This window comes from Pavona decussata, unplaced genomic scaffold (assembly GCF_977016875.1).
Source record: "Pavona decussata unplaced genomic scaffold, jaPavDecu1.1 SCAFFOLD_67, whole genome shotgun sequence".
Lineage (NCBI taxonomy): Eukaryota > Metazoa > Cnidaria > Anthozoa > Scleractinia > Agariciidae > Pavona > Pavona decussata.
The window spans coordinates 1,755,565-1,780,941 of NW_028145486.1; the positions used below are offsets into that span (position 1 = coordinate 1,755,565).

Genomic DNA, 25,377 nt, shown 5'->3' on the forward strand with positions numbered 1-25,377 from the left:
CTGGCTAAGTTACTGGTTCTTTTCGAATTAATTACCCTTCTGCAAGACTAGTGTTGCCTGAAATGAAACCCTGGCGACATTTGTTGCATAGTGCAGTGCTTTTGACTCCCTGGGGAAGATAACTAAAACAGTATGTGCCCTTTGCATGAGTTTGTAACTTACATTAATGTCGTTCTACGATGAACTTGAGTGTAAAACAAACCAACAGACCTTAAATGTACTTGGCACATGAAAGGTCACACGTGGACATGGTGTGGAGTATTTCTGTAGAGCCGGTATGGAATGTAGAAATGGACGTACTTTCACGTACTTGGAGCATGTATTAGGGTCCAAAGCGTATTTTTAATGTTCAGGTCCCTTTTCCGGTGGTGAATGTCTACACGTGGATATAAGTTAGAAGCGAACTTATATCCACGTGTAGACATTCCAAAAAATTCCTGTTAAAGACCGTGCTCGCTTAGATTGACCTATCATATCCGTCTATGTCACGCCACTAGGCATTGTTCTGTATTTTCAAATTTTGTATTTCTTCACAAGTATCCGTAATTTTTGACAGTTGCCTGATGATTGCTTCGTAAGAAGCATGAAACTCTGAGTAGCAATAAATGTCTTCGTCCAAATAATCCAACTCTGAAAATCTACATATTGCTCTAGTTTATCTATTGAGCACTTTAATAGCTGATGAAGTCTTTAATTCATTATTTTATTATATTATTTTGTATGTGTGTATATATGTTTATATCTTTGAAGGTGTTCGCACTGTTGCCTAGCAACAGTGAAAAACAAAGTGTGAATGACGTCAGACTGTCTGGCGTCGTCTGGAGCAACATTTGCATACATCGGAAAAAATATGCGTGCATGATCAAATTTCAACTGCAATATTCAACTGCAATATTCACTGGATACAGAACTATCTCTCGAGCATCTTTTCTCCTTCTGTTAGAAATCTTTTTTGTGAAAGATTGCATTGAAGAAATTACACGTTTTGTGGCCGCGGTAAAATAATTTTCCGTGGGAAATAAATTCATGAAACATGACAGCACTGCACGCCCGTTGTCCATTACGTCGCGTCAGAAATAGATTTTCAACCGCAAACTAGCCTGTGGAACTACGAAAAGACCATGCTCATAAAAAAAATCCTATGCCCCTTTTAATCTCCTCATTTGATGCTACAATACGAGTAAAGAGGGCTTTCCACCCAGCCCCAGCTTCGCGAAGTTTTGCGAGTCACGTATTTCTAGTATATATTTTAGTCTCCCTCCTTTTTCTGTCACGTTTAGCTAGGCCGTTTAGCTACGGCATTTCTCCCCAAGTTTTTTCACGTCTAGTGACGTCACATTTTCATACGCCCAAATGACGATTGGGAACGAGGCAGATCCCGGAAGCGGGGAAACCCATACTTCCATGGGAGCTGTTTCCGTGCAGCGCCGAATGGACAGCAGTTCATCAAAATGGTTTCGAGGTGCTCCGAAACATTTTCAAATTGCCAGCAGATGGAGCGGAAAGTCTTCACTAAAGTTAGCTTTGAAAGATATTTATAGTTTATTTCTTTCGTTGAATACTTGAAAGCATTCCTAAAGCTCCAGTTCGTTTGCACATCCAAAATGAAGGTGAGCTAGTGATGCATTCATGGCGCTATAAACCTTAAGCTCAGTCATGCTTAGTTTAATACCTTCGATCGAACCTTCCTGCAACGCACACAAAATACATTGAATCGAAAAACAGGACTGTGACCAAAGGTGAACCGATACAAGGTACATTTGTGGTGTTTCCTGAGCGTCAGATTGTCCTGGCCCCAGTTGTTCAAAGGCCAGATAACTTTATCCGCTGGATAAGGCGCTATTCAGGGTCTAAAATATACTTCACGTTAAACGTTGTCCAAGGTTTTCGTACACTCCCAAACTTAACTGTGGTTCGAGTGTGCATATTCGCTTGTACAAGAGGAAATACTGAAATCTTTGCACAGATTGAAACTGTCGGATAGTGACTTATCCACAGGATAAAGTTATCCGGCCTTTGAACACCTGGAGTCAGGATTGTCACAAAATTAAGCGTTGCATACTGTCATCTCGGAATTCAACCCATTGCTTTCGTCTTCTGGGGGAAAACATTAGCTTAGTCCACGAAAATTTGCGGTTAAAGAGTCTATGAAAATTTTTAACACTTTACGTAAGCTAGTGCAACACAAAACCCAATTTTAAAAATGCTGGCCGGTGGTTGATACCGGGGCGGGGGAGGGGGGGTGGGATGCGGGGGGTAAGGCCCTTTTAAATACCTAAATGACAGATTTCCCTACCCTTTCATATACCTCGACTCGTTAAATTCCCTACTCTTTCATATACCTGAGGCGTGAAAAAGATAAACTCCCTGTATGGGCCATTGTCAGGTGTACCCCCCCCCCCCCCCCCTCTTGGGGCAGCGCTCCAAGCTCATTTTTTCAATAAGTCGCCTTTTGGCGACCTTCATTTTTAAAATGGTCGCCAATGGAAAATTTCGGTCGCCAAAAATTGTCGTTTCATTGACGCAAGACACTTCATGCTACTTACATGAGGGAGCTACTGCTGAACGTTGTGTACGGAAATAAATCGTGTTTTTAACACTCCATTGTTACTTGCCTGCGGGTTGTAAACGCAGTGCAAGATGGCAAAAACAGGCAAAGACATTTATGAGAGGTAACCTGAACAATTTTCTACAAAGTCGGATGTTGAAACCCGGAACATGTATTTGCAGTAATATCATTGAAACAAATCTGATCAGATACGATTACGTGAATATACATTTGTTCGTACCGTCTACTTGCTAAGAAACATCTTTCTTTAGCTAAATCATTGGCATTGAAACCACTCACATATGTAAATTAAAACTTGAATCAACAATAACAATAACAATAACAATACTTCTGGCCTAAATAAACGTTTCTTACTTCAAAGTTGATGACAAAAATACTGTTTGTACCTGCTAAATGAAACTTGCCTGAATAACTTCCACTCATTGTTGACGTATATCAGTATCAAGTTATTCTTAGTTATCCTAATAAATATCTATATATGGTGTTCTAATCACAAAAAAGCAGTACTGACACTTGAATTTATCACCACAACGTATTCAGAGGAGAATGTATACGTAAAATATACATTTATCGCGATTCGGTGACTAACTGCAGTTACCAAAACATCGATCAATGGCGCTGATGTTTCAACAACTTAGATTGCTGGTTTACGTTGGTACTTTGTCTTGAATGATAATATTATAAACAAGTAAACAGATTGGGGATTTAAAGTTTTGTACAGTGATGTAGCGCTATTTGTAGGTGGCGCTCAAAGAGTTCTGTTCATGGCGTATAGAATGGTCTTCGAGGTTTTTTGGCCGAAGAAAACCATGCAGCAACAGCTGGAGCTGGATCGTAGTCAACGACAGGACAGTGAAACTAGAGCCGATAAAACTGAATTCTCTCGCAGGCTACGTGTAGCCAGATCAGTGTGACGCCGTGTCAGTGTAGCACAGGACTGGTAACACGAGACAGTTGTATACGCATTTCGATGCGGCCGAATAGACCCAAGCGCTTGTTAACCTTGGTAAACACTTTAATAACATGCTCTTTCCATGAGAGGCATTCGTCAAGGGTGACCCCTAGGTAGCAAAAATTTCTCACCCTTTCGATGCTGGGTCTTAAAAGAGGCAGTTGCAAGTTTCTGTTTAGTACCAAAGAGCATACATTTGGTCTTCGTGAGATTTAGAACAAGCTTGCTGTTTTTGATCCACTGTTCAACTCTTTGGAGGTCTTCTTGGATTTCCGTCATGATGCAGTCTGACTCCGAGCCAGTGGTATATATGACGGGTGTATATATATAAGTAAAATATTTGCAATAAATGCATTCTACATTCATATATTATATGCAACAAATTTAGCCGTTAATTAACGGCTAATTAAATTGTCTGATATATTATATGGAACAAATTTAGCCGTTAATTAACGGCTAAATCGAGGTTTGTATATATTATAGTAACTGACTAAGTTTATGGCTAATTTTTTTAGTCGTTAATTTACGGCTAAATCGAGGGTCATATATATTATATGGAACAAATTTAGCCGTTAATTTACGGCTAAATCGAGGGTCTCATATATTATATGCAACAAATTTAGCCGTTAATTAACGGCTAATTAAATTGTCTGATATATTATGTGGAACAAATTTAGCCGTTAATTAACGGCTAAATCAAGGTTTGTATATATTATAGTAACTGACTAAGTTTATGGTTAATTTTTTTTATATTTGTAGAATGCATTTGGTGCAAAATTCGCCGTTGTCTAAACTCCGGTGTGAAAAATGCCTGACTTAACTTTTCTCACGGGAAATTTAATATTTCTTCATGAAACACATTTACTCCAACAAAAGTATTTTTATTGATGAATATAATAAAAACAGCTTTTATTTGAAATAAAAAAAAAAACCGCAATAAACGCAACTCGACTTGCCATCTTTTGTGTCAAAAATTTAACTGTTTCTGTCGGGGTGGCCTGGGTGTAAGTAAACCCCCGCCGGAAGTTTAGTTTGGGCTCTCCCCAGTTTCTCCCACCTGAGTTTTCAAAATGGCCGCTCAATGAATTCGAAGCTGCGATACGCAGATCCTTATGCCAGAACTGTACAGGTCTTGCCATGCAAGAGGAACAGATTCATCATTGAATTTACACAGAAGAAAAGCTTGGTAAAATTTCTTTAATTTAACGATGATTCAGTTAAAAAGCGATAAAACGTGAAGTCAACTTTATTCTTTTGAGCTTATATCCTTTGGTCGCCAAATGGCGACTTTCGCCGATAATTCAGTCGCCAATTTTTTTTTTCACTCGCCATGGCGACCAAAATGGTCGCAGCTTGGAGCGCTGTGGGGGTTGATAATACTTCTAAAATTATACTAAGCACACGCTGAAGCTCTTATGCACTAGTCAATTGAAACCCCCACCCCCCCGGACCCGGGACAGGTAGGGGGATTTGACAAAGGCCCTGATCAAATCATATCAAAACCTCCAGCCCTTGGGGAAAATCTTGAGATCAAATTCCCCTCCCCCTGGGAACAAATTGGCAAGGGGTTAAAAAAAAAACCCCAACCAAACAAAACAAGACAAAAGAAACCGTTCACACTGAATAATCAGGAGAAAATATTCTTTAATAAGGCAATAGTTTTCTTTTAATACATCTTAACAAAACTTGTTGTGGATTATTAAATTTTCTGAACAGTGATAGCTTTGAAAATGTTAAAACAGCAGATTCAGTGTAAAGCTGCTTTCGACTTGGTGCATCCACAAGTCCCACGCATTCGAAATGGAACCACTCTATAAGGCATCCAGGATTATCACAAGCAATCGTATTGGGTACAAGAGTAACAGGCCTGCACTAGCTGATCCCTAGTGCTTGTTTAAGCTTTTTTTATAATTTGGCTCTCACGGGTATATCTTTGACTGACCGCCCTCTCAGTGTAACATATGAGGGGAAGGTCTTTGTAGATGTTTTTGAGCCATGGTTGTTGCTCTATTAAATGCCAGGCTTTCATGAGGATTTGTTTTAAGTTTAAGTTCTCGGGACAACCTCTTTCCTGTAGGCATGGTTTAGGATTTTGAATTTACTCTTCAAATATGTTTTTAGAAGAGTTTGTTCTGAGAAGTCTCAGTGCTTTGCCTTTGATAAAGCCTTTTTTTGACCCCTGGTGGGTGGCATGAAGAGAAAAGCATATATTGAAATGTTTCAGTAGGTTTGAAGTGCGTACGCACATCAAGAACTGAATTGCTTCTGAATCTTTCACCTTTATAAATGTTTGTATCCAGAAATGTTTCTGTTTCTGAAAATTCAGCCGTAAATTTAATTGTGGGGTGGTGTTTGTTTGCTTGCTCAATGAACTGCATTATCTCCCCTCCTTAAAGTCCAGAGGGAAAAATATATATGTCGTCTATATATCGTTTCCAAATGAGTGGTTTTAAAATCTCCGTTTCAACCTTAGCTATGAGATATTGGCAAACACGACTGCCATTTTGGTACCCATGGCTGCAGCATGGGTTTGTAGGCAGGGTTTTCCATAGAGCTGGAATGAATTTTCTTCTTTCTTTTGAATTGTCTTTAAACCAAATTTTGCGAAGCATTTCGCCAATAATCAGCAAATATGGATGGCGCGAAAATGACAACGTGCAGTCGATTGACTTCGCGAAGAACTTCGGTACCAGTTAACCACAGTCAAATCTCCCTGATTCCCCGAGGTGGGGACACTGTAAAGAAGCAAAACATATCTTATCTACCACCCCCAGGGGACAGATCTCTGATCAAAAGTGCTTGTTTGCCCCTATTATCCCCCTATCTGTCCCGGGTCCGGGGGGGTGGGGGTTTCAATTGACTAGTGCATTATTACAGAACAGCCCCACCCAAGGTACCATTCTACCCTTAACTATATTAAACTTAAACTTGCTGACACAATCTGAGTATTACAATAATATAATTGTTTTCCTGCATTGTTGTTGTAATTGTGATTGTGAGACCTGAGGCCAGTGACAGTAGTAGAATTTGTGACTGCTAAGGGAAAATAAAAAAAAAAAGCTTTATTTGTTTTGTATGGTTTGCATGTCAGGACAGCAAACTCCTCTCCTTTGTCAAGTTCAATATAACATGATTGTACATAATGCATATTTCGGAATATATTATGACAACATATCATCAGCACCTGCATTTTATTAGATAAAAAATAGACTTATTTATTTATGTCCATGGCCAGTAAGATATAATTTTCCAGCACTTGATCATTTAGAAAGCCAATGCAGTATTCCAGTTGAGATACACCCAGTAAGACTGGATTTGTATGAGAATGACCGTATAATAATATAGTTTATTCTAGGCATTTGCAGTCCATTACTGAATTCTTGACCAATTATAATTCAAGGATTAAAAATACTAATAATCATAAAAGTTTAGAGAAATCAAGATTATAGTCTTTTACTTCATCATTATCACGGTTACAAAGTTCTTAAATCTTTCAGTCCTGATTGGCATGCAGGATACTTGCTTCTACCAGACCTCAGGTTGTATTGCTAAGAAAGAGACACTAGCCCTTCCTTATCCAAAGCATATATAAAAATATTAAAATGAGGAAAATATTAAAATAAGTATATTAAAATATAGTGTATGGAAGTCCTGGCCAGATAATGGCAGCTTATGTCATACAACTATTTTATTAACAATTAATACTCAGGTTTTGTGAGCAGCTGCAGGGATCAGTAATCTGTGATGTCATCTCTGTGTAATACATGACGTTAACTTTGAACTTGGTGGCACAATAAATTATATGATTAGCTATGACTAATATTATTTTTTATTTTATACTGGGAATTCTGTAGTGAAAGATGTCTAAAAAGCAAAGAAAGTCATTGTTGGAGGAGATTAAGGACAGTGCTAAGAAACCTTTCAAAGCAAAGAAAAAGGCACTAAAAAAGGCTGGTAAGAATGACAAACTAGATTACAATAAAATTAGTTGTAATATATTGAGCTAAGGGTTAGAGAAAATGGTAAGGCTGAATGCACAGCAAATTTTGGAATAGGCCTGCAGCTTACAGCTCAAACATCAGACTTTAAACACAAGAATAACTAAAAGCAATAATGTACCTGTTAAGTGAGAAATACTGAATTTTTACAACTTTTGAGGAGTTTGAGTTCATAGAATGATAGTAATCATGATGACATATCTTTAATGACCGCACACTAGATAACTGGTCTTCCCAGTGATTGTTGAGGGGACATGCCCTGTTGCTGAATTCTGTAGTGAAATATGTCTAAAAAGCAAGGAAGGTGTTGCAAGGATGTCTAAATGGTAAGACGTGTTAATGCCTACTCGTCAAAATGGTGTTAAAAACTGCTGATATTAGGCCTATTTGCTTCACAATTGACTTCAAATTGCTTGCAAGTCACTTCTGCCTCTTAGACCTGTAAAAAGATCTATCTGAGTAACTTTTTTTTATTTTGGAAAGCTTTTTGTGTTTGTCTATTTTTATTGATGAACTTGACAACTCGGCGTAATCTTGAGTAAACAGGCGCAACTAGCGGATAAAATTTGCCCAGACAGAAGCCGCAATAAATTTCATTTGAGGTCCAGTGTGAGCAATAAGATCGAACAAATGTAAACACTGAAAATTTGCTCATACACAGCGCCAATCACCGCAATGCTTGAGGTTTTTCTATATTTACGTTCACTTGGGTAAAGCCAAAATAGCAACTTTAACAAGGTTGAAAGCTTCTTGCGATGTTAAAAAACGCGACAGAAGCCGTTGTTTGAACATAGTAAGGAATATTACCATGCGGAAAACAGCAAGATTTAGGTCACGGGCTAGGCAGCCAAAATCGTTCACATGTATCAAGTTGCATTCGGCAACAACGGGAAGCGAGGGAAAAAATTACCAAGGTTCTTAGAAGAAAAAATTGGAGGCTTTACAGTTACCACTATTCACTTCTGCATTCACGAGTTGGCTCCCGGGGGGGCGTTTGATTTAACCACAGTGTTGGAGTGCAACGCTAGTGTTAGTGTGAATGATAATCTCGGAATTTTGAAATAACTTGGATACTTTGTTGTTTACATGTCAGGGGGTCTTCTAAGATGATGTTTCACTCAGAGCTCATGTTTGTCGATCGCAACCTGGGTGCAGTTTATTTGGCAGCCTATAAATAATGACCCCCTCTCATCATTCACAGGCTAACAAATTATTTTGTAATGATTTTGGTACCCATGTCACTGTCCTTCAGGGTCAGGAATTGTTTCCAAATAGTCAATAATTATAAAGTTGGACATAAGTGAACTATATGATGAAGTATAATTTGATGAAAAAGTATTTTTCCCTTGGCCTTGTTGTTAATGTTAAAGCAAGCTGTTTTCTAATCAAAATCTTTTTGTTGACAGATCCAGCTACAAGTAACATTATCTAATGTACTGACAAACTTCCAGTACATGTACGTGTGACCTATTTTCGGGTTTTTTTAATTTGGAAAGATCAAACTCATTAGGATGTAATTTTGTTGACATTATGCACCAAAATGAATGAAAGTGTTAATTGTTTAAACCGAGGGCCAGGTTGTTCAAAATCCGATTAACGCTAATCTACGATTTAAAGTTAACTGAGGTTTTCATCTCGCTCTTGAAAGGTGGTTTAAAAGCCTAATTTCAAGCTGAAGGTAAAGAAATGTCTAAGCCAAAACTGAGGGGCAAAAATCTTTTGGAAGAATCTTTACCGATTAGTAATGAAACTTGAATCCAAGTTCACGTTAATCCAGGATTAGATTAATCGGGCTTTGAACAACCAGGCCCAGGAGTTTAATGTTGTAAGTAGCATACATGTAAGTAGATCATCCAGGTGAGTGTAGTTGTGCATGAAAACACTGTTTGGGGGGTTAATTGACTGATGTTGAACAGACAACCCAAGCTGAAGTCATCATTTGAGACAAGAAAATTGTGGATTGCTGGCCCGTTTGATGGTAATTATTTTAAATGTCTCTGGCTGCATATTGACTTGAATCCTCGATTCCACAATTTATTTCACTCTGACCACATGCAGTCTCTGATCAAAAGTGTGACTTTGCGTGATTCAGACTCTGCAAGCAACAGAGTAATGAGCCTCAACGATCAGTGGGAATTAGACCAGTTACAATGATGTATGTGTGGTCATAAGAGATATGTCATCATGATTACATGTACTAGTAAATGATTCTATGAACTCAACTCCTCAAAACTTTGAAGTATACATTGTAAAAATTCATTATTATAATTATAGAAACTTAAAATTATGCATACGTTTGCTGACTATATTTTCTTTAAATCCAGGCCCTGAGCAGAAAGGGGAGGCCAGTAGTGCTAGTGGTGGTGTAGCATGGGAAGGTCCAAGCACAAGCAAACAAGGTCATCATGACCTACAAGGTAATAATAATGCAAATGATCTGCAGACCAGTAATAAAATAACAAAAAACTGTCATATGTATGCTAATATATTAGTAATAAGTGAAAAGATGGCAAACGTTTTTATCGAAGAATGCAAAGATTCATGTTCACTGACTTTTGCTATTATTATTCAAAAGATTTTAAAGAGGCATTGTAACAGTTTATCTGACCTTGTAGTGGATCTTTTTAAGTTAATATTTACATTAAATGCATGCTTCAATTTCCCCATACTAATTGTACCAGTGTTTCAAACTTTGATTAAATTTTACTTTTTCTTTCATTTCCAAGCAACAACTTAAAATCACCAAAGCAACAGTAATGCAAAGCCCTTCATTTTAAAGAACGTCAATTATCTTGAAATCTAGTCAGACGGTAATACTGTACCAATGAAACTTCCAGAATTTGGACTACTCAACTTGCATGCAGACAACTTGTGAGCCAAATTATAAAAAAAAAACTGTAAGAGCGGTTTAAAGTAAGTAAAGAATCAATTATTTTTTACATGTAAGTTAATGAAAAGATCCACTTAAAGGTCAGAAAAAATATTGTATTCTAAAGTAGCATAAGTCTTGCATGCATGTGTGCACAGTACATAAACAACATGGAGCATTTCCCACTGATACAACAAATTTTAGCTGTAATTTCAAGAAAGATTTAAAAAGATTAAACTTCATGTAGAAAAATAAACACTAAAAGGGAACAACGTTTTAACCATTCGCTGGTCATTGTCAAGTTATATGATATAATTGTAAATGTCTTTAACTAAGTTGCCAAAGTGAGAGTGCTAAAATAATTTATGTACATATAGAAACAATAAAAAATAGTAGCATTGAATAGTCAAAACGTTGTTTGCTCTTAGCGTTTATTTTATTCGCAAATGGTCAAAAAACACGGCTGTTTCCCTCCACTGTGGTCCCACTGTTACTACCCCCAGGAAACGGATTGAAGTGCTTTTTTAAGCTTTGCCCAGATAAAATTAAAAACCTGTCGAAATCACTGCAGAAACTTTGAGTCAGATTAACTTATTTTTCTAGCTCTCTGTCAATCTCATGCCCAGAGTATTCAAGCCCTTTGGGCAGCAGTTGGTTGACAGGTGAGACTCTGGAGTACTGGAATTTTATTACCGCAGGATTTCTGAGGTAAAACAATGCAAGCCATTATGGAGAAGCCAATTAAAAAATTTAAATAAAATTCCAGTTCCCCCAGAGTCTCTCCTGGCGATCAACTGCTGGCCAAAGAGCCTGAGAACTCTCTGCAGGTTGATGATGTAAGAGTTTAATGCTGGATTGCATTTTACTCAAATGACAAAAATATGAGCTTTCATTTAAACAATATAAACAACTGACAGCACTCCGAGTTTCGCGGAAAGTATAACGTCACTTATAATCCATCAAATATTTTCGCTCGCGCGCGATTGGTCTAAACGCCTCACGTGACCGAATAACAGCTAAAGCTGGGGAATATCCGACGATATTCCCCAAGTGATATTCCCCAATTTCAAAAACTGCAAGGCGCGTCTTGTTTACAATTAAAATTAATGTCAAGATCGGGGAACGGTTTGCTTTTGTGACAGAAGGAGAGATAAACCTACTGGTAGCAGTATCAGAAAACAACATATGCTCAAAACGTTTTTGACGGTAAACTGTTCTAAACAAAAATAATGTTCAAATACTCAAGCTCGTTGCTACATGTTGCGAAAAATATTAGAAGGATAATAACCACAATAGCCTCCATTTGGCTTTAAAAATATGCTCAGATATTTGTCCTTGGACTTTATCTGCTCCTCGAAGCTCACACTTTTGCTCAAGCTTCGCTCTTCGAAAACTGTTCGCTTCTCGGAACAGATAATGTCCGCGGACAAATATCTGAGCATATTTTCGCGCCAAATGGAGGCTATTGTTTATATATACCAAACAATATAGTTTTTGTCACTGCAAATAAATCCTAACTTCCTTATCTATATAGTCTTGTAGTAGCTCAGCAATATATTGTTGGTAAATGTCACTAGAACCACTGCAAGGTGATTTGTTCATACAAAAATTTCCCCTTATCTTAAATGCAGCCATACATTGTATGTGGCTTGTAACACCAGCTTAGTTGACATACTGTACCCATTATTTCCTAAAGTAAAAACTGCAGCAAAAAAATAAAACATGTTAGCCATCTTTCTCTCCCTTGTAAGGTGGTTAGACTGGTGCTAGCTACTCCCAGGCACAACCGCGTTTCAACCAAAAATGGTTGGAAGAGTGTTCTATTCCGGGTCTATTGGAACCTTTAACCAAATCAAGCCAAAACCGGCCGCTTAGCTTGAAATGGTTGATTCCATGCAGCAGTAGAACGTGACCTAAGTTTTGTCCCTGTCTTCTTTGCACAGATGCCTCATCCAGTCATCAGAGCTCAACACTTGGTGGGGGAGGTCAACTTTCTCCCTCTGCTGTTCAAGATTCAAAGAAGTCTAAATTTGTGAAAGACTATCATGGAGGTACCCTCTAAAAAATAAAGAAATTCCAAAGTTGCAATGGCATTGTCGTTGTTGTTGTTGTTGTTGTTATTATTATTATTATTATTATTATTGTTGTTGTTGTTGTTGTTGTTGTTATTGTTATTAATTATTATGGCATTTCATGAACATCCGAATGCCAGATATGAAACAAAAACACACAAGGAGCTAGGCAGGAACCCATGACTATAGCCCTGCGTCTAAATTTACAATAAAATCATGTAATAAACTAAGAAAATCAATTAAAAATGATATCGTCTATCGTCTATGCTTCATCTAGCTATTAGCTTTCAATTGATACAAGTTCTAGCAATGTTCAGGCTACCAGAGCTAGTCCACACTTGCATTGGCAGTCAGCCCAGAGTTTAAATGCATCTAAGGGAAGCGTGCTGTCTTGAAGGCATTGTTTTGATATCTAACCTCTTCATCAAGGGGAAATTCATCCAGATCTTACTTGAAATTACACCTGTTTTGGATTACAAAGTATAGTGTTTAGTACAGCAAAAAAGTGACACAAAATTCTCTCCGACCTTTAGCTCAGTTTGTGAGCTTTGGAAATTTATGTGTTATTTCGACCGAATCCTTGTTGATTTCATTCGTGTTTTCCCCACTAGGTTCCGTAGCCTGTGGATCCTCCACCATGGAAGCATTGAAAACTGATCACTGTACCACAGTGACGGAATTAACGAGGGAACTGCAAGATTTTAAAGCAAATCTGGAGGAACGAGTTGTGGGTGTTGAGGAGGAGAATAAAGGATTGAGACGTCAGGTGCTAAGTGTCCAAGATGACTGGGATCGAAGTGTTAAAAGCCCGAAGTCCCACCACAAAGATATGCAGGAAAGTCAAGTAAAAGAGGAGGAGAAACAGAACTCAGTCATCTCTCGAATCAGTTGTGGTAAAAAAATTTATTTTTTGTTGATTAATATTAGTTAGTAAAATCGTCCATGCCGTGACTTACAGTAGTACCCTCTCGCATCCCCCTCATTGCAGTCACCTCCCGCATACTTGTTGCTTAATCTCAGTTATACTGCAGTGTATACGGCAGAAATGACCCGGTGACCATGTTTACCCTACATTTGCTACTCGCTGTTTTCAGTTTCTCAGAACAAAAATTGAGTAGTTTTGCATTAGCATCAAAGGTCAGAATTATTTTGCACTATTCTCAGCTGTGTACTCATTTTTTCAAGAAAACATAAACACGAATCTCACGTTTGCCGTTTGCCGTAAGTGTGGTGCGTAATCTCTCTATTATCATGACATTAGACATTTGGGACTGGAATTTACGACCGACCTTCGTGGGTGTATTTTGGAAAAAATCCGTACGGGCGTGGCTTTCAAATAAACTATAATAACCTAGACATCGATAGATACTTGATTATTGGTATAATTTGGGGAATTTATTCTCTTCGAAAACATCTGTGGCTATTGGAAGGTAAAGCTACCGAACATCATTCAAATGAACTTGTTAGGTATCGAACTCAGGCACTGAAGTCAAACAACTGTGCCTTATCAATCGTATCCCAAATCAAATCTACATACCCTATAAATTTGTTCAAAGTTTTCATATTCTCTGAAAAATCAACCATGAATTTTTGGCCCTTTAACTTTTGCTGACACTTCATGCCCCTGCCCTTAAAAAAAAAAGATTATCACGCCAAACGATACCGCAAGCCAAGTGGGGGATTGATTTTTGTGCTTCGCCCGATACCCCACTTAGGAGCCTGGCTAGCCTGCGAGCAAGCTCTCCATTAGGTCAGCGTGAGAGGATACAGCGCCAGGTTCCGCGAGAGGATTGGGACAGGGGGGACGGAGGTGGGAGTAATCCTCTGGCAGCTCGCTTGGCTCGCCGCTTACCCTGTATTGTCTCGTGGCTGTGCTAATAAAGAGCTACAGCTCGCAGGCTAGAAATTCTCGGGAAACCAATCTCATTGCAGTCACGTTTTGTCGATCAAGACATGCGTGGTCAATGCTGCCGGTAGCTTTAAAAGTATTTTTAATCAGCGCAGTGGTTACAATACAAAAGAAAAAATTTATGCCAAACCGAATTCCTTGCCATTCTCGCAAGAAGCACGACGTTGCCTAAAACTCTGAAATGAAGCCTCTCCGGGAAGGTCTGAAACAAACATCACCGTTGCGGAGGGAAGAGAACGTTAGAAACACAGGGCTCTATTCACTCACTCCGTTTATGTGAACTGGTGCTTATTTGGGACCCCAACCTTTATCTGGCCGAGTGATTTTTAAGCTCTGCAGGAATTTATACAAAATGGTGCAGTGTTTAGTGAAGCCCTAGTGTTAATTATTTAAATCCACTGTTTATTCGGGGCCTGGTGTTAATATACTGAAAGAAAAAATAGTTACGTTTACTTTGTAAACGTCCCGTAGTCGTCGATAGCTAGATACCGTAACAGCGAGAGGTGGTAGCCAGTGAATAACTTTTACCCAGACCTCAATGCCTGTACTTGCAAGGTTTCTGCTAGAATTAACTGTTTTCTGTGCTTCTATATTCGTTCCTGAAGACCCAAAAAGAAGAAAATAAAAACAAATTTAATTAAGATAAAAGTGAAGTATATGAAATTCATATATTCCAAGTAAAGGAAGAAAACAGTTGAAAACCAAGAAAAACAAGTCAGATTATTTATTATTTTAAAATACATGTATGTTTACTTTTTACCTGGCCCTTAAATTGGAAAATAATGCTATTCTATTCTCCTGCACTGCTTTGCCAAAAATTTAGAAACAGTCTGTAGAATTCGCATGCATCGGTTTGCATTTCGGATGGAAATTAATTGTCTCAAAATTATGGCCAAACATTAACATTTCTTATAAAAAAGAAAAGTTATAGGAAAACAGCAGTTTTAAAAAAAGTTGATGACAACGAGCATGCCACAAAACAAAGAAAAGCACTACACTTAGTTCGTTATAAGTGTCGGTACACTTCTTTTCTGCAAAGAACGTGAAGTCAACTAATTCAAAGTTGTAAGAGAACATGCGCACACGAAATGGTTCATTCTTGTTCTCAAGTACCACTCCTATCAATTTATTTCCTTGATAGTTGGGCTTCATTAATAAACTAGTTGAAATAATAAAATAAAGTGAATCTATGTAAAGTGTTCGTTGGCGGTCATCAATGCAAATCTACGCTGAGGGGAGTGGAAAAAAATCATGAAAAAATTTTGGAAATGTTAACCAAAGTGGTTTTCTTTTTAAATACACAAACAAAATAAGTCTACAATAGCCTGAATAGCTGGAAATAAGTAGCTGCTTTTTATAAATAAAACGACATTTTTAATACGATACGTGTTTCGATGTGGCTCACGTCATCGTCAAAGAGCCAGTATAAAACACCGTCAGAAAGAAAAATAGCAACAAACAAATACTAGGGAGAAAAACAGTTCACACATGTAAACTCAGCACTTTCGCTTTAACCCTATTATATATTTTCATTCCCCCGTTGACTAAGAGGACACAAAATAATAGGAAACAAATCGTATCTTTCGATTTGAGGAACACCTTGTTCAGCAAATCCTAACAAAGATCTTGTTTGGATATGGTAGATATACCTTATCGTGCTATTTTGGCACACTTTGTTAGCATGTCAGGCGCATTTTGTATTTAAATGTCATTTTGTTACAACTTTTTCTCGTCCAAAAACGAACCATGGCTTGACCAAACTCGGCTTCCTACCAAAATGATACAATTACATGAAGGTGCAATCACTAAAGGAGGTAAAAGGTAAAATTGGTAAACATGTGAACCCATCTTTTAAGATTCATTGAAACAAAGTAACAGGCTGCCGTGTTTAATTTTACAACAAATAACAGTCAAAAATATTTCAATTTTTGCTTTGTTTGTTTGTTTATGGTTTTGTTTTTAAGAGTTTGTTTTATTTTTAATGTACCAAAATATTTATATTTTCCAGTGCCTTAAAATATTTTTGGCAAATTTTGTTGCAACAGTCTTTAATAAGGTGATCAGTCACGGTTATGACAGTTACATTGAATGTTGACTCATAGCTAGAGCCAGTAATATAACTCTTTCTGGGTTTACCAAACCTGATCACAGAAGACGTCAAAATGCTGTGAGAACATCTGTGACAAGGCACTTTTTGTTCTTACTATATTTTGACGTGGTATATCAAACACAAGGTGGATCAAACTGGCGCGAAATTGAAACTAAGTGCCATTACTTGTAGACGATAGATGATCTGATTGTGAAATACCAAGATAATAAGAAATTAATTTATTTTCCAAAATGGGAGAAAAAGACATGAAGCGATTTATGTAAGACACGATGGAAACAATTTTAAAACAACTGTCCATTTTGGTAAAGTTGTCATTCATTTCGATATGGCCATACTAAGCCAAACATGCTTAACATGCATTTCCTCTGTCGCGTAAATATTACGCATGTTCGAAGCAAGCAATTGGCACATCGTCTCTAAGTTTATTTACGTACGTAAAGCCGCTACAATTTATGTTGGTTTGCAGGTACATTTTATGCCGCTGTGGTACTCCACCTTTCTTTACAGTTTCCGAAAGCAAGTAGAATAATTTTATACAACTCTCGCTCTTTTTTTTTTTTTTTTTGAGGTGACACAGACCCTTTGAATTCTTGTTATTTTTTGTTGCAGAGATTGCCGATTGTGAAGGAGACATTGCCTTCTTTGCCGAGCGCCATGATCCAGACACAAGACAGTGGCTGTTCAATGATTTTGACATCTGGTACACTGATCCTGGTGACTCTAGAGCTTACGTTCTCCTGGGTGATGCTGGAGTCGGCAAAAGTGTGATGGCAGGAGCCCTGGCACAGCGAATGAGGAAAGCTGGACATTTGGGCGCTGCCTACTTTTGCCGTCACAACGATGGCACAAGAAATGATCCAAGGTATCTTCTTGGGACTATAGCTTGTCAACTCTGTAATTGTAATTGTAAGTACAATAATTCGGTGGGAGGGGAAGATGGTGTAAGAATGATGCTAGCCAATTCTAAATTAGGAGTTCAGGAATTATTTACAAAACTGTTAGAAGAACCGTTAGGTAAGTGCACCCCTTGTCAACAGCGAAAATTAGTAATCATTGATGCTCTGGACGAGACAGAATACGAATCCAGGGAAGATTTTCTAGACCTTGTAAAGGAGTGTCTTCCGAGGCTTCCAAAGTGGCTGGTGTTCTTTATCACCAGTCGACCTGAACACACGGTAGAGAGCAGGTTGGAGAAATACGACCCGTGTGTCAGGATTTGCGCAGGAAATAGTGAACAGGGTACTAGCTTTTATAAACACCATGAGCAGGACATACAGCGATTTTTAGAGAAGCGAGTCGATTTTTCCCAGCTCCCCTACTCGGTGAAAGACATCACAAAGAAGTGCAATGGTTTGTTCTTGTATGCGTTCTACATTGTCAAAGTACTTAACGATCCAGCACATTCAGGTAAGATTGATCAACTCAGTGACCTATTTCCGGGGGATATTGATGATTTTTTCCGAAAGAACTTTAAACGCTTGTATGACAAAGTAGGCAAGGATATCTTCAAGAAATTGTTTGGTTGTGCCATTGCAGCTCCTTCCCCACTTCCGGTGACAATTATTGGCTACATTCTAGAAAGAGAGAAGTCGTGTCAAGATGAGCAAGAAGTGATCGATGTTGTATCGGAATTTGTGGTATTGAGGTCTTCAGATAGATCTTTAACTTTCCTTCGCAATCTGATCCCAACGTGGTTAACAAACAAGGGAAAAGCTGGAAAGTTGTTCATTGACAAAACAGTTGCAGGTGAGTATCTTAGCAAAATCTTTACCGAAATTCTCTCTGTTGCTGGCCGTGCTCCATTGGAACCTTTGACAACTTTAGATAAGAAGTTGGAGGACTATGTTTCGCGTGTTGCTGTTCGATTTTTGTGTCGTCATGGTGACAAGGATTCGCTGAAAGTTGTTTCCAGTTGTTTAGCAAGTTTTCATTTCCTGGAGCTAAGGGTCCAGAGTGGAAGAATTGAGATCTACCATCTTCTTGAAGATTTGAAACTTGCAGCTGGCTGTTACGGATTCGAGCGGGATACAAGAAGACAAAACATCCTGCAGGAAATTTCCCTCGCACTTGAAAAGAATGTTCTTGTTCTGTTAGAATGCCCACACCTTTTAAATTTATGTTTACTGAAATCTTCAAACGCTGTTCACGAAAACGTTTTGATTCCTCAACTGTCAGGTCCTTCGCTGGAGTGGGAGGTCTGTGACTTTCCTAGCATTGAAAATCTTTTGGACGTCAAGTATTTTGGTACAACCTCTGATAAGAAGACAGTGGCTGGAGTAAAGGGTCGGTCAATCCTACTTGTTGATGCATGTACGCTAAAAATTGTGGGTGGTCCTTTTGAGGTAAGTAAGGACACGATTGAAAAAATCACCCACTTAGAGTTTTCCCCTGACGACAAGTGGTTGTTTTTTGGACGACTTGACAAATGGATTTCTGTTGAGCGAGGACGATGTGTCGAGCACTTTGTCCAGTTCTCAAAAAATCACCTTGTTTATAAATGGGGTTCGTTTACTCCTGATGGACAATACATTGTTGTGATAAGGGATAAGGTCTTTGATTTCCAACATCCATGTCTAGGTAAGAGTTGTGTAACCGATTTACTTTCTCTGTGGGCATTACTGGAAATAGACCAGAACCGAGATGATGAAATGACTTGCTCTTTCAGTGGGTTATCAAAAATGCTAGCTATCTTTCATTTATCCCCGGGAGAACAAACCAAACGTTTGCTTGGGTTTCTTGGAGTGGACCCAGAGGTATATCAAACTCATTCAAGTGTCGCTCCTACAAATGATACTTGTTTTTATTGTAGGAGATTAAGAGAACTAACCGACTCAAACCAAGAATCATCTCTGTTAGCTGTCCGTCAACTTATCATTGAAGTTTACCCTCAAATGTTCAAGTATCAGGTTTGGAATTTACAAACTGGGAGATCTCTAATGGAGGACGCTTTTTGTCGAAGTGTTCAGTTGAACCCATTTACTTACGTTTGTCACGTCAGCTATCCTCGTATCAAACAGCCTTGGAAACTAGAGTGTTCTGGCATACACGAAGCCTTGTCATTTGCTAACATTGCTGTACTGAATGCTGTTTACTCACTGGTATGGAACCTGGTGGAGCTGAGGCCTCAGCGGGAGGAGCCTTTGTTTCATATGCTGAGCATGGTTACTTGCAACTCATTTAAGCTAAAGATGTACAGAAGCCTTCCGACGGGTTTTGAGACCCTCTTTGCCGAAAACGTGTACTTTGGTGTTTCACCACAAAAGGAATGGGTTGTTCGGTTTAGCTATAAAAGAGGAATACATTTGATGCAAACTGGAATTGAAAAACCGCATTTGTCAACTACATGTATCAATATCCAGACGCAAGAACATGATATTCCCGAGGTGGAGTGCTTCACCTTTACCAATGACGATGGCTATTTTGTTTACTCGACACGGACTGGTTCTGTCTCACTGTACGCTTTACATCTTCAGACAGGCACCGTTTTTGAGAGTGTGTCAGGAACAAATCTTTTTTACTTAACGAAAGAAGGGCAGGTTGGTTATTTGTTTCGAAGTGAAACCGAAGAGAGAGCTCTTTTTTCAACAGACCTCTGTAGCCCTCTCAAGTTTCTTTCATTGCCACCAAAAGTTAACACCACTGCAGTAAAGGAATCCATCGCAGCGATCTTCAGTTCAAGTGTTAAAGTTAATTCTGCTAGTTTCCACTCACTGATGTCTCGGTGGTATATCACGGACAAAGGCATATCCTTCCCCTCGGAGTGTTCATTGGTAGATTCCCCTGACCTGGTGCTCCAGAACTGTGTGTTCTCTCCGAACGGAAAACTAATTGCCTGTCATAGAGAAAACCAGATAGAGCTGCACAGCTTAGCTGCAGAATCTGGACATGAAAGTCGTATAATTTTGCAGCAAGACAATACGTTCACGGTTTTGTTCTCATTTTCAGCTGATAGCACCTTGCTTCTCTTTTGTATCCAGGGTAACATTAACAATCCACATTTCTATGTGTGGGATGTTCAAAACAAAATCATGGTAGCCTCATTTAGATCGCCAGGATTGGTGACTGTCGAATGCTTTTGCCTTTCAGCAGATAAAAGAAAGTTAATCTTGTGCCGTGAGTATGAGATTGAGATTTGGGAGTACGACCAACAACCTCGCCGCTCACTAGCGAGAACTGGTGTCGAGAGGTCTTACAGATCTGTAAAGTTCAGCAAGTGCGCTGTTTCGTTAGACAACGAGCTGCTAATTTGCTGTATTGCGAACGTAATTATTCTCTTCAGTCTGCGTGCTCCAGACGTCCATTCCTCCAAACGAGTTCTTCGTGGCCACCTGGGTAAAATCGAATTTTGCAAGATTCTAAGAGTGAATCGTTATCTGATATCTTATGGTGTGGATGGCATGGTATTTCTGTGGGATCTGATTGAGACCAAAGCTATTGGATTTGCGAGAATAACCCAAGGCAATGAAAGCATCGTCAGCATGGCCGTGTCCCCCGAGGAGGACAGAGCTGTATGTTTTACATCCTCTGATCGAATATGCAGAATTAAACTCTGTAAACTGGAAGGTGACCTGTCCTCGACATTTTTGACCATAGAAGCAAAAGACAAAGTAGCTGCCGCTGGCCCCAGGCTTCAACTGGCCGAAGAAATCGCGACATCTAAGATTCCAATTCCGTCTACTGAGGATGACGAATTCAGCAGTTCTGAGTCAGAGGAAGATATGTATTACTACTACTTGGAGCATGATGACGTTGAGGAGTCCGATTAATCAGACGCCACCAAACTTAAACTATTAATAATCATAAGTTAGTAAAGTACCTTCGATCTCTAATGAAATAAGACCAAAGCGAGTCAACCCGCGGGACTTCATTTAGCCAGCGGGATTCAAAGCTCTCGTATAAAATGGAGGCGAGTGGTCAGCCAGTCCAAGATGGCGCCCAAACCCTGAAATCGCACAGCATCCAGAAAGAAGCGACACGAATAGTATTCGTTCTGCTGACGTCGAACGCAATGATATGTATAGTGAAATCAAGTACCACCAGGTGAACATTCTGCTACTCATTTTAAATATCGTGGAGGCGGCTTGGCCGAGTTGTCAGGACAACGGTCTTGTAATTCGGTGGTCACGTGGTTCAAGTCCCACTCTGACCTCTAAATAGCCAACTGGTCTGCTTCCCACCGGCTAGGATTTTTAACAACTGTTATTGTCAGTTTGTATATTTCGTTTCATGATTTATAGTGTCCTTAATTAACACTGCAGTGTCAAAGAATTATTATCATTATTATTATTATTATTATTATTATTATTATTATTATTATTATTATTATTATTATTATTATTATTATTATTATTATTATTATTATTATTATTATTATTTGGAAAAACATTTTATCGAAAAGTTAAACGCTAAAAGATTCTTTAAAACATTTTAAAAACTCTAAAACGACGCTACGAAGTTCGCCCACGTCGACCAACACCGTCCAAAATCCAGAGGGAGACCTCCTAAACATTTCCATCCACTTCTAGAGAAAGAAAAACAGCTCCACGGGAAGGTACATCGGATTACCCAAGGCCACAGCCGAACAGCTTTGCCCTAAAGGCTCCAGACTTGCGCACCTGTATGGCCTCCCCAAAACACACAAAGAAAGGCTATGTATGAGACCAATTTTATCAGCTTCTGGTACATACAACTATCCGTTGGCGAAATGGTTAGAAGAGAAATTGAAGCCACTATCTACCAACAAATATTGTATTAACGATATTTTCGGCTTCACTGACGAAATAAGAAACACTGGCATCGAATCTGACCACATCATTGTCTCCTACGACGTGTCCGCATTAATTATTTACCAATGTTCCTCTGATGGAAACCATTGACATTCTCGTAGACAAAGCCTTCGAGGATGACTGGTTTAATGAGACGCATAGTATGCAACTCCAAAAGCATCAACTAACAGAGTTACTAGAAATCGCTACTTCAAACCAGCTGTTTCAATTCAACGGTGAACTTTTCGAGCAAACAGATGGTGTAGCCATGGGCTCGCCACTTGGCCCCCTATTGGCCAATGCTTTCATGTGCCATATAGAGAACCAACTGGAACAAAAGAACATGATCCCGTCTTTTTATTGAAGATATGTGGATGACACTCTGGTCAAAATGCCCAGCGAAGAATCAGCGACAGACTTCCTCCAAGTTCTTAAGAGCGTCCATCCTAGCCTATCTTTTACTATGGAACTTGAAAATGAAGGCTCTATTCCTTTCCTCGGGACAGTAATCACAAGATGTGTAAACACACTAAAAACAGAAGTGTACAGAAAACCAACTGACACGGGACTTCTGCTTCATTTTCAAAGCCACGTTGACAATAGATACAAGAAAGGCGTAGTTAAGACGATGGTTGATCGTGCGTATCGTCTATCTTCAACTGAAAAAGCCTTTACCAAAGAATGCGACAAGTTACGCACCACGTTTTCAAAACTGCGCTATCCGAATACATTGGTCAATTCCACAATACATAGGTTCATGCAAGAAACTGAAAGAGCGCCGCACGCCGTGACTTCTTCAGAGCCATCTGTTTACATTAAATTACCTTTCAGAGATCAGCGATCAACCGATCGCGTCCGCAATGAAATCAATTCTCTGGGATCTATGATTAATGTCAACATAAAACCCGTCTTCACCAGCAGGAAATTATCGCAAACTTTGAGTGTAAAGGAAAACAAGCCTCCGATCGTCAACACGCAATGCGTTGTATATTCATTCCAATGTGATTTGTGCGATGCAAATTATGTCGGCTTTACTGTCCGACACTTACACCAACGCATTAGTGAACACCGCTATTCTGCTATCGGGAAACACCTTGAAACACAACATGGCAACAAAAGAGCTAAGATCGATCACCTCTTTAAAGTCCTAAAGAAATGCAGAAGCAAGTTCGATTGCCTAATATACGAGATGCTGTTTATAAAGGACATCAAGCCTTCTCTCAACACCCAAAGTGACTCAATTCGCGCCAAACTTTTCACTTGATACTTTCGTTTCTTTTCCTATTGGTTCGTGTTGTTTTACTTTGGTTAATATACCCATAGGACACACAAATATTTTATTGTTTTACGTCTTTATATATTTTTGTTTTAACTTTTACCTTTTTGACTTGATAATGGCGTAGAGTAACGCCGAAACGTCGTCCGCTTTTTAGAGTTTTTAAAATGTTTTTAAAGAATCTTTTAGCGTTTAACTTTTCGATAAATTATTATTATTATTATTATTATTATTATTATTATTGTTATTATTATTATTATTATTATTATTATTATTATTTATTTATTTATTTCCGTTCGATTCCTTTCCTAGTGGACCGGTTCTGACATTTAATTCGAGTTTTCAATCTTTTAGTTGTTATCTGGTTACGGCCATCAGCAACCATCAGTAAATGGTAAGTAATAATCAACGACGGTGTGACGGATCCTTTAGTCCCTTGATGGCAAAGCGCCGGAAAATAACCATTTTTCGTCTAACGACACCTTCATGCGTAATGTTGTATTGGCCATTTTTGAAGCAACAAAACATCTACGGCGCCTTTTTCAGCCGTTCCTTGCTATTCACAAGAAAACTAGCTAGGGCTCCTGTACCAGACAGAGACATTTCTGCCAGAAGCAGGTGTACCAACCCGGCGTAAAGACGTCAGCTATAGTGGGTATGGAAGTAAATTTCATCCATTTACATGTTCCACTTCGGTCGTAGAGACTGAAACCCTTGTTTTGTCAGTTGTTTGAAATTGTCTGGGAAATGATTTGATCGGATCCTACGAAAACTAAGAAGTTGTGAAGTGAGGAAGAAATGGCATTCTTTTGTCACTACCTAAACATCGGTGACACATGCACCAGTATGTGAATAACAATATATCGTGGATACCAAACTCTAAGGTCATGTGAAACCGTTTTCTTGTCTCTGATCGAAAACGAGAATTTTCAAACATTTCCCTCATTTTCACGCAATCGCGGCGGTAATAACGAAGTTTAGAATGCAGACAAAATGGTTTAATGATGACGTTTCTCGCGTCCCTGCTTATGATCAGTTGTAGCGCTGATGAAACTGACATTGCTCGACAGAAGCCTTGTATCAAAGGGAGTTCATTAAATGACAAAATAGCTCAAGTGCATAGAGTCGGAAGAAGGGTCATTTATTAAAATTCGCAACTCACATGCAAGTTGCCAGACGTGAAGACGTAATGTAAATCTTCCCTGGGCTTAATTATGTTGTAACCTGTTTCAAGTAAGTGGCTTTGTGAAAATGTAAGGGTTTTCAGCGTTGTTGAAAATAGGGTTTATTTTTATTTAGTAAATGCGTCGATACTTTTATAACTAACAGCATTTTGACGGGATGTAACGAGAATAGTTATAAAAAGTACATTCTTTCCTATGTATTTCGTACGTCTACGTAAAGACTTTCTTTAGCAGTCCTTGTTTACGAAAACCAGTTTTTTTTTAAGTACATGTAACCTATAAGGTGTCGCTATGAATATTGCACCACTTCAGGTGTCAACATAGGTTATATTATTTTTGAACTCTTAGATGCATCTAGGCTAACAAAATTTTTACAATAACTGTCCAAATTCCCACCGGCTGATTGGCTCTTAGCTATTGTCTATAAGAGTACAGACAATAAAAATGACGTCAGATGTGACGCGCGCGCGCTCTCAAGAGAAAATGAAGCCAATTCCGCTCTTGCTTTTTCCAAGTTATTGCAAAAACCGAATCGACAGCAGATTTCTATGGTCTTTACTGTTAAAGACCATAAATCACGCCATAAAAATGTTCAAAACTTGGCAGTGGAACCACGAGCCACAGGCGAACATTTCATGACGTCACCTTATGTCCTATTTAAGAGTATAGACCA

At 38.8% G+C, this 25,377-nt stretch overlaps 2 protein-coding genes and 1 pseudogene across 5 annotated transcripts in view; all 3 read left to right on the plus strand.

Annotated features, from left to right (window-relative positions):
* The window catches only part of LOC146478008 (uncharacterized), a 90,509-nt pseudogene that overhangs the window by 31,562 nt on the left and 33,570 nt on the right, over positions 1 to 25,377 (plus strand). The gene's annotated exons all lie outside the window — the stretch shown is intronic.
* The window catches only part of LOC146478009 (uncharacterized), an 82,557-nt gene that overhangs the window by 23,610 nt on the left and 33,570 nt on the right, over positions 1 to 25,377 (plus strand). The window lies entirely within an intron of this gene.
* LOC146478010 (uncharacterized) lies at positions 1,415 to 24,902 on the plus strand. 3 transcript variants are annotated; one of them, XM_085112720.1, is made up of 6 exons: positions 1,415 to 1,517; positions 7,376 to 7,475; positions 9,844 to 9,936; positions 12,332 to 12,439; positions 13,072 to 13,353; positions 17,089 to 24,902. In XM_085112720.1, exons 2-6 carry the CDS (start codon positions 7,382 to 7,384, stop codon positions 21,243 to 21,245), a joined length of 4,734 nt encoding a protein of 1,577 aa, XP_084968846.1. In that variant the 5' UTR covers positions 1,415 to 1,517; positions 7,376 to 7,381; the 3' UTR covers positions 21,246 to 24,902. The 3 variants fall into 3 exon arrangements, with proteins under 3 accessions (XP_084968846.1, XP_084968849.1, XP_084968847.1); XM_085112721.1 differs by having other exon boundaries at positions 1,420 to 1,610; XM_085112723.1 differs by lacking the exon at positions 12,332 to 12,439.

Excerpts from the sequence above, each read along its gene's own strand:
- LOC146478010 (XM_085112720.1), top strand. The coding sequence starts at position 7,382 with ATGTCTAAAAAGCAAAGAAAGTCATTGTTGGAGGAGATTAAGGACAGT. Across the intron at positions 9,937-12,331 it reads AGGTCATCATGACCTACAAG|ATGCCTCATCCAGTCATCAG; the intron begins GTAATAATAATG and ends TTCTTTGCACAG. Across the intron at positions 12,440-13,071 it reads TGTGAAAGACTATCATGGAG|GTTCCGTAGCCTGTGGATCC; the intron begins GTACCCTCTAAA and ends TTTCCCCACTAG.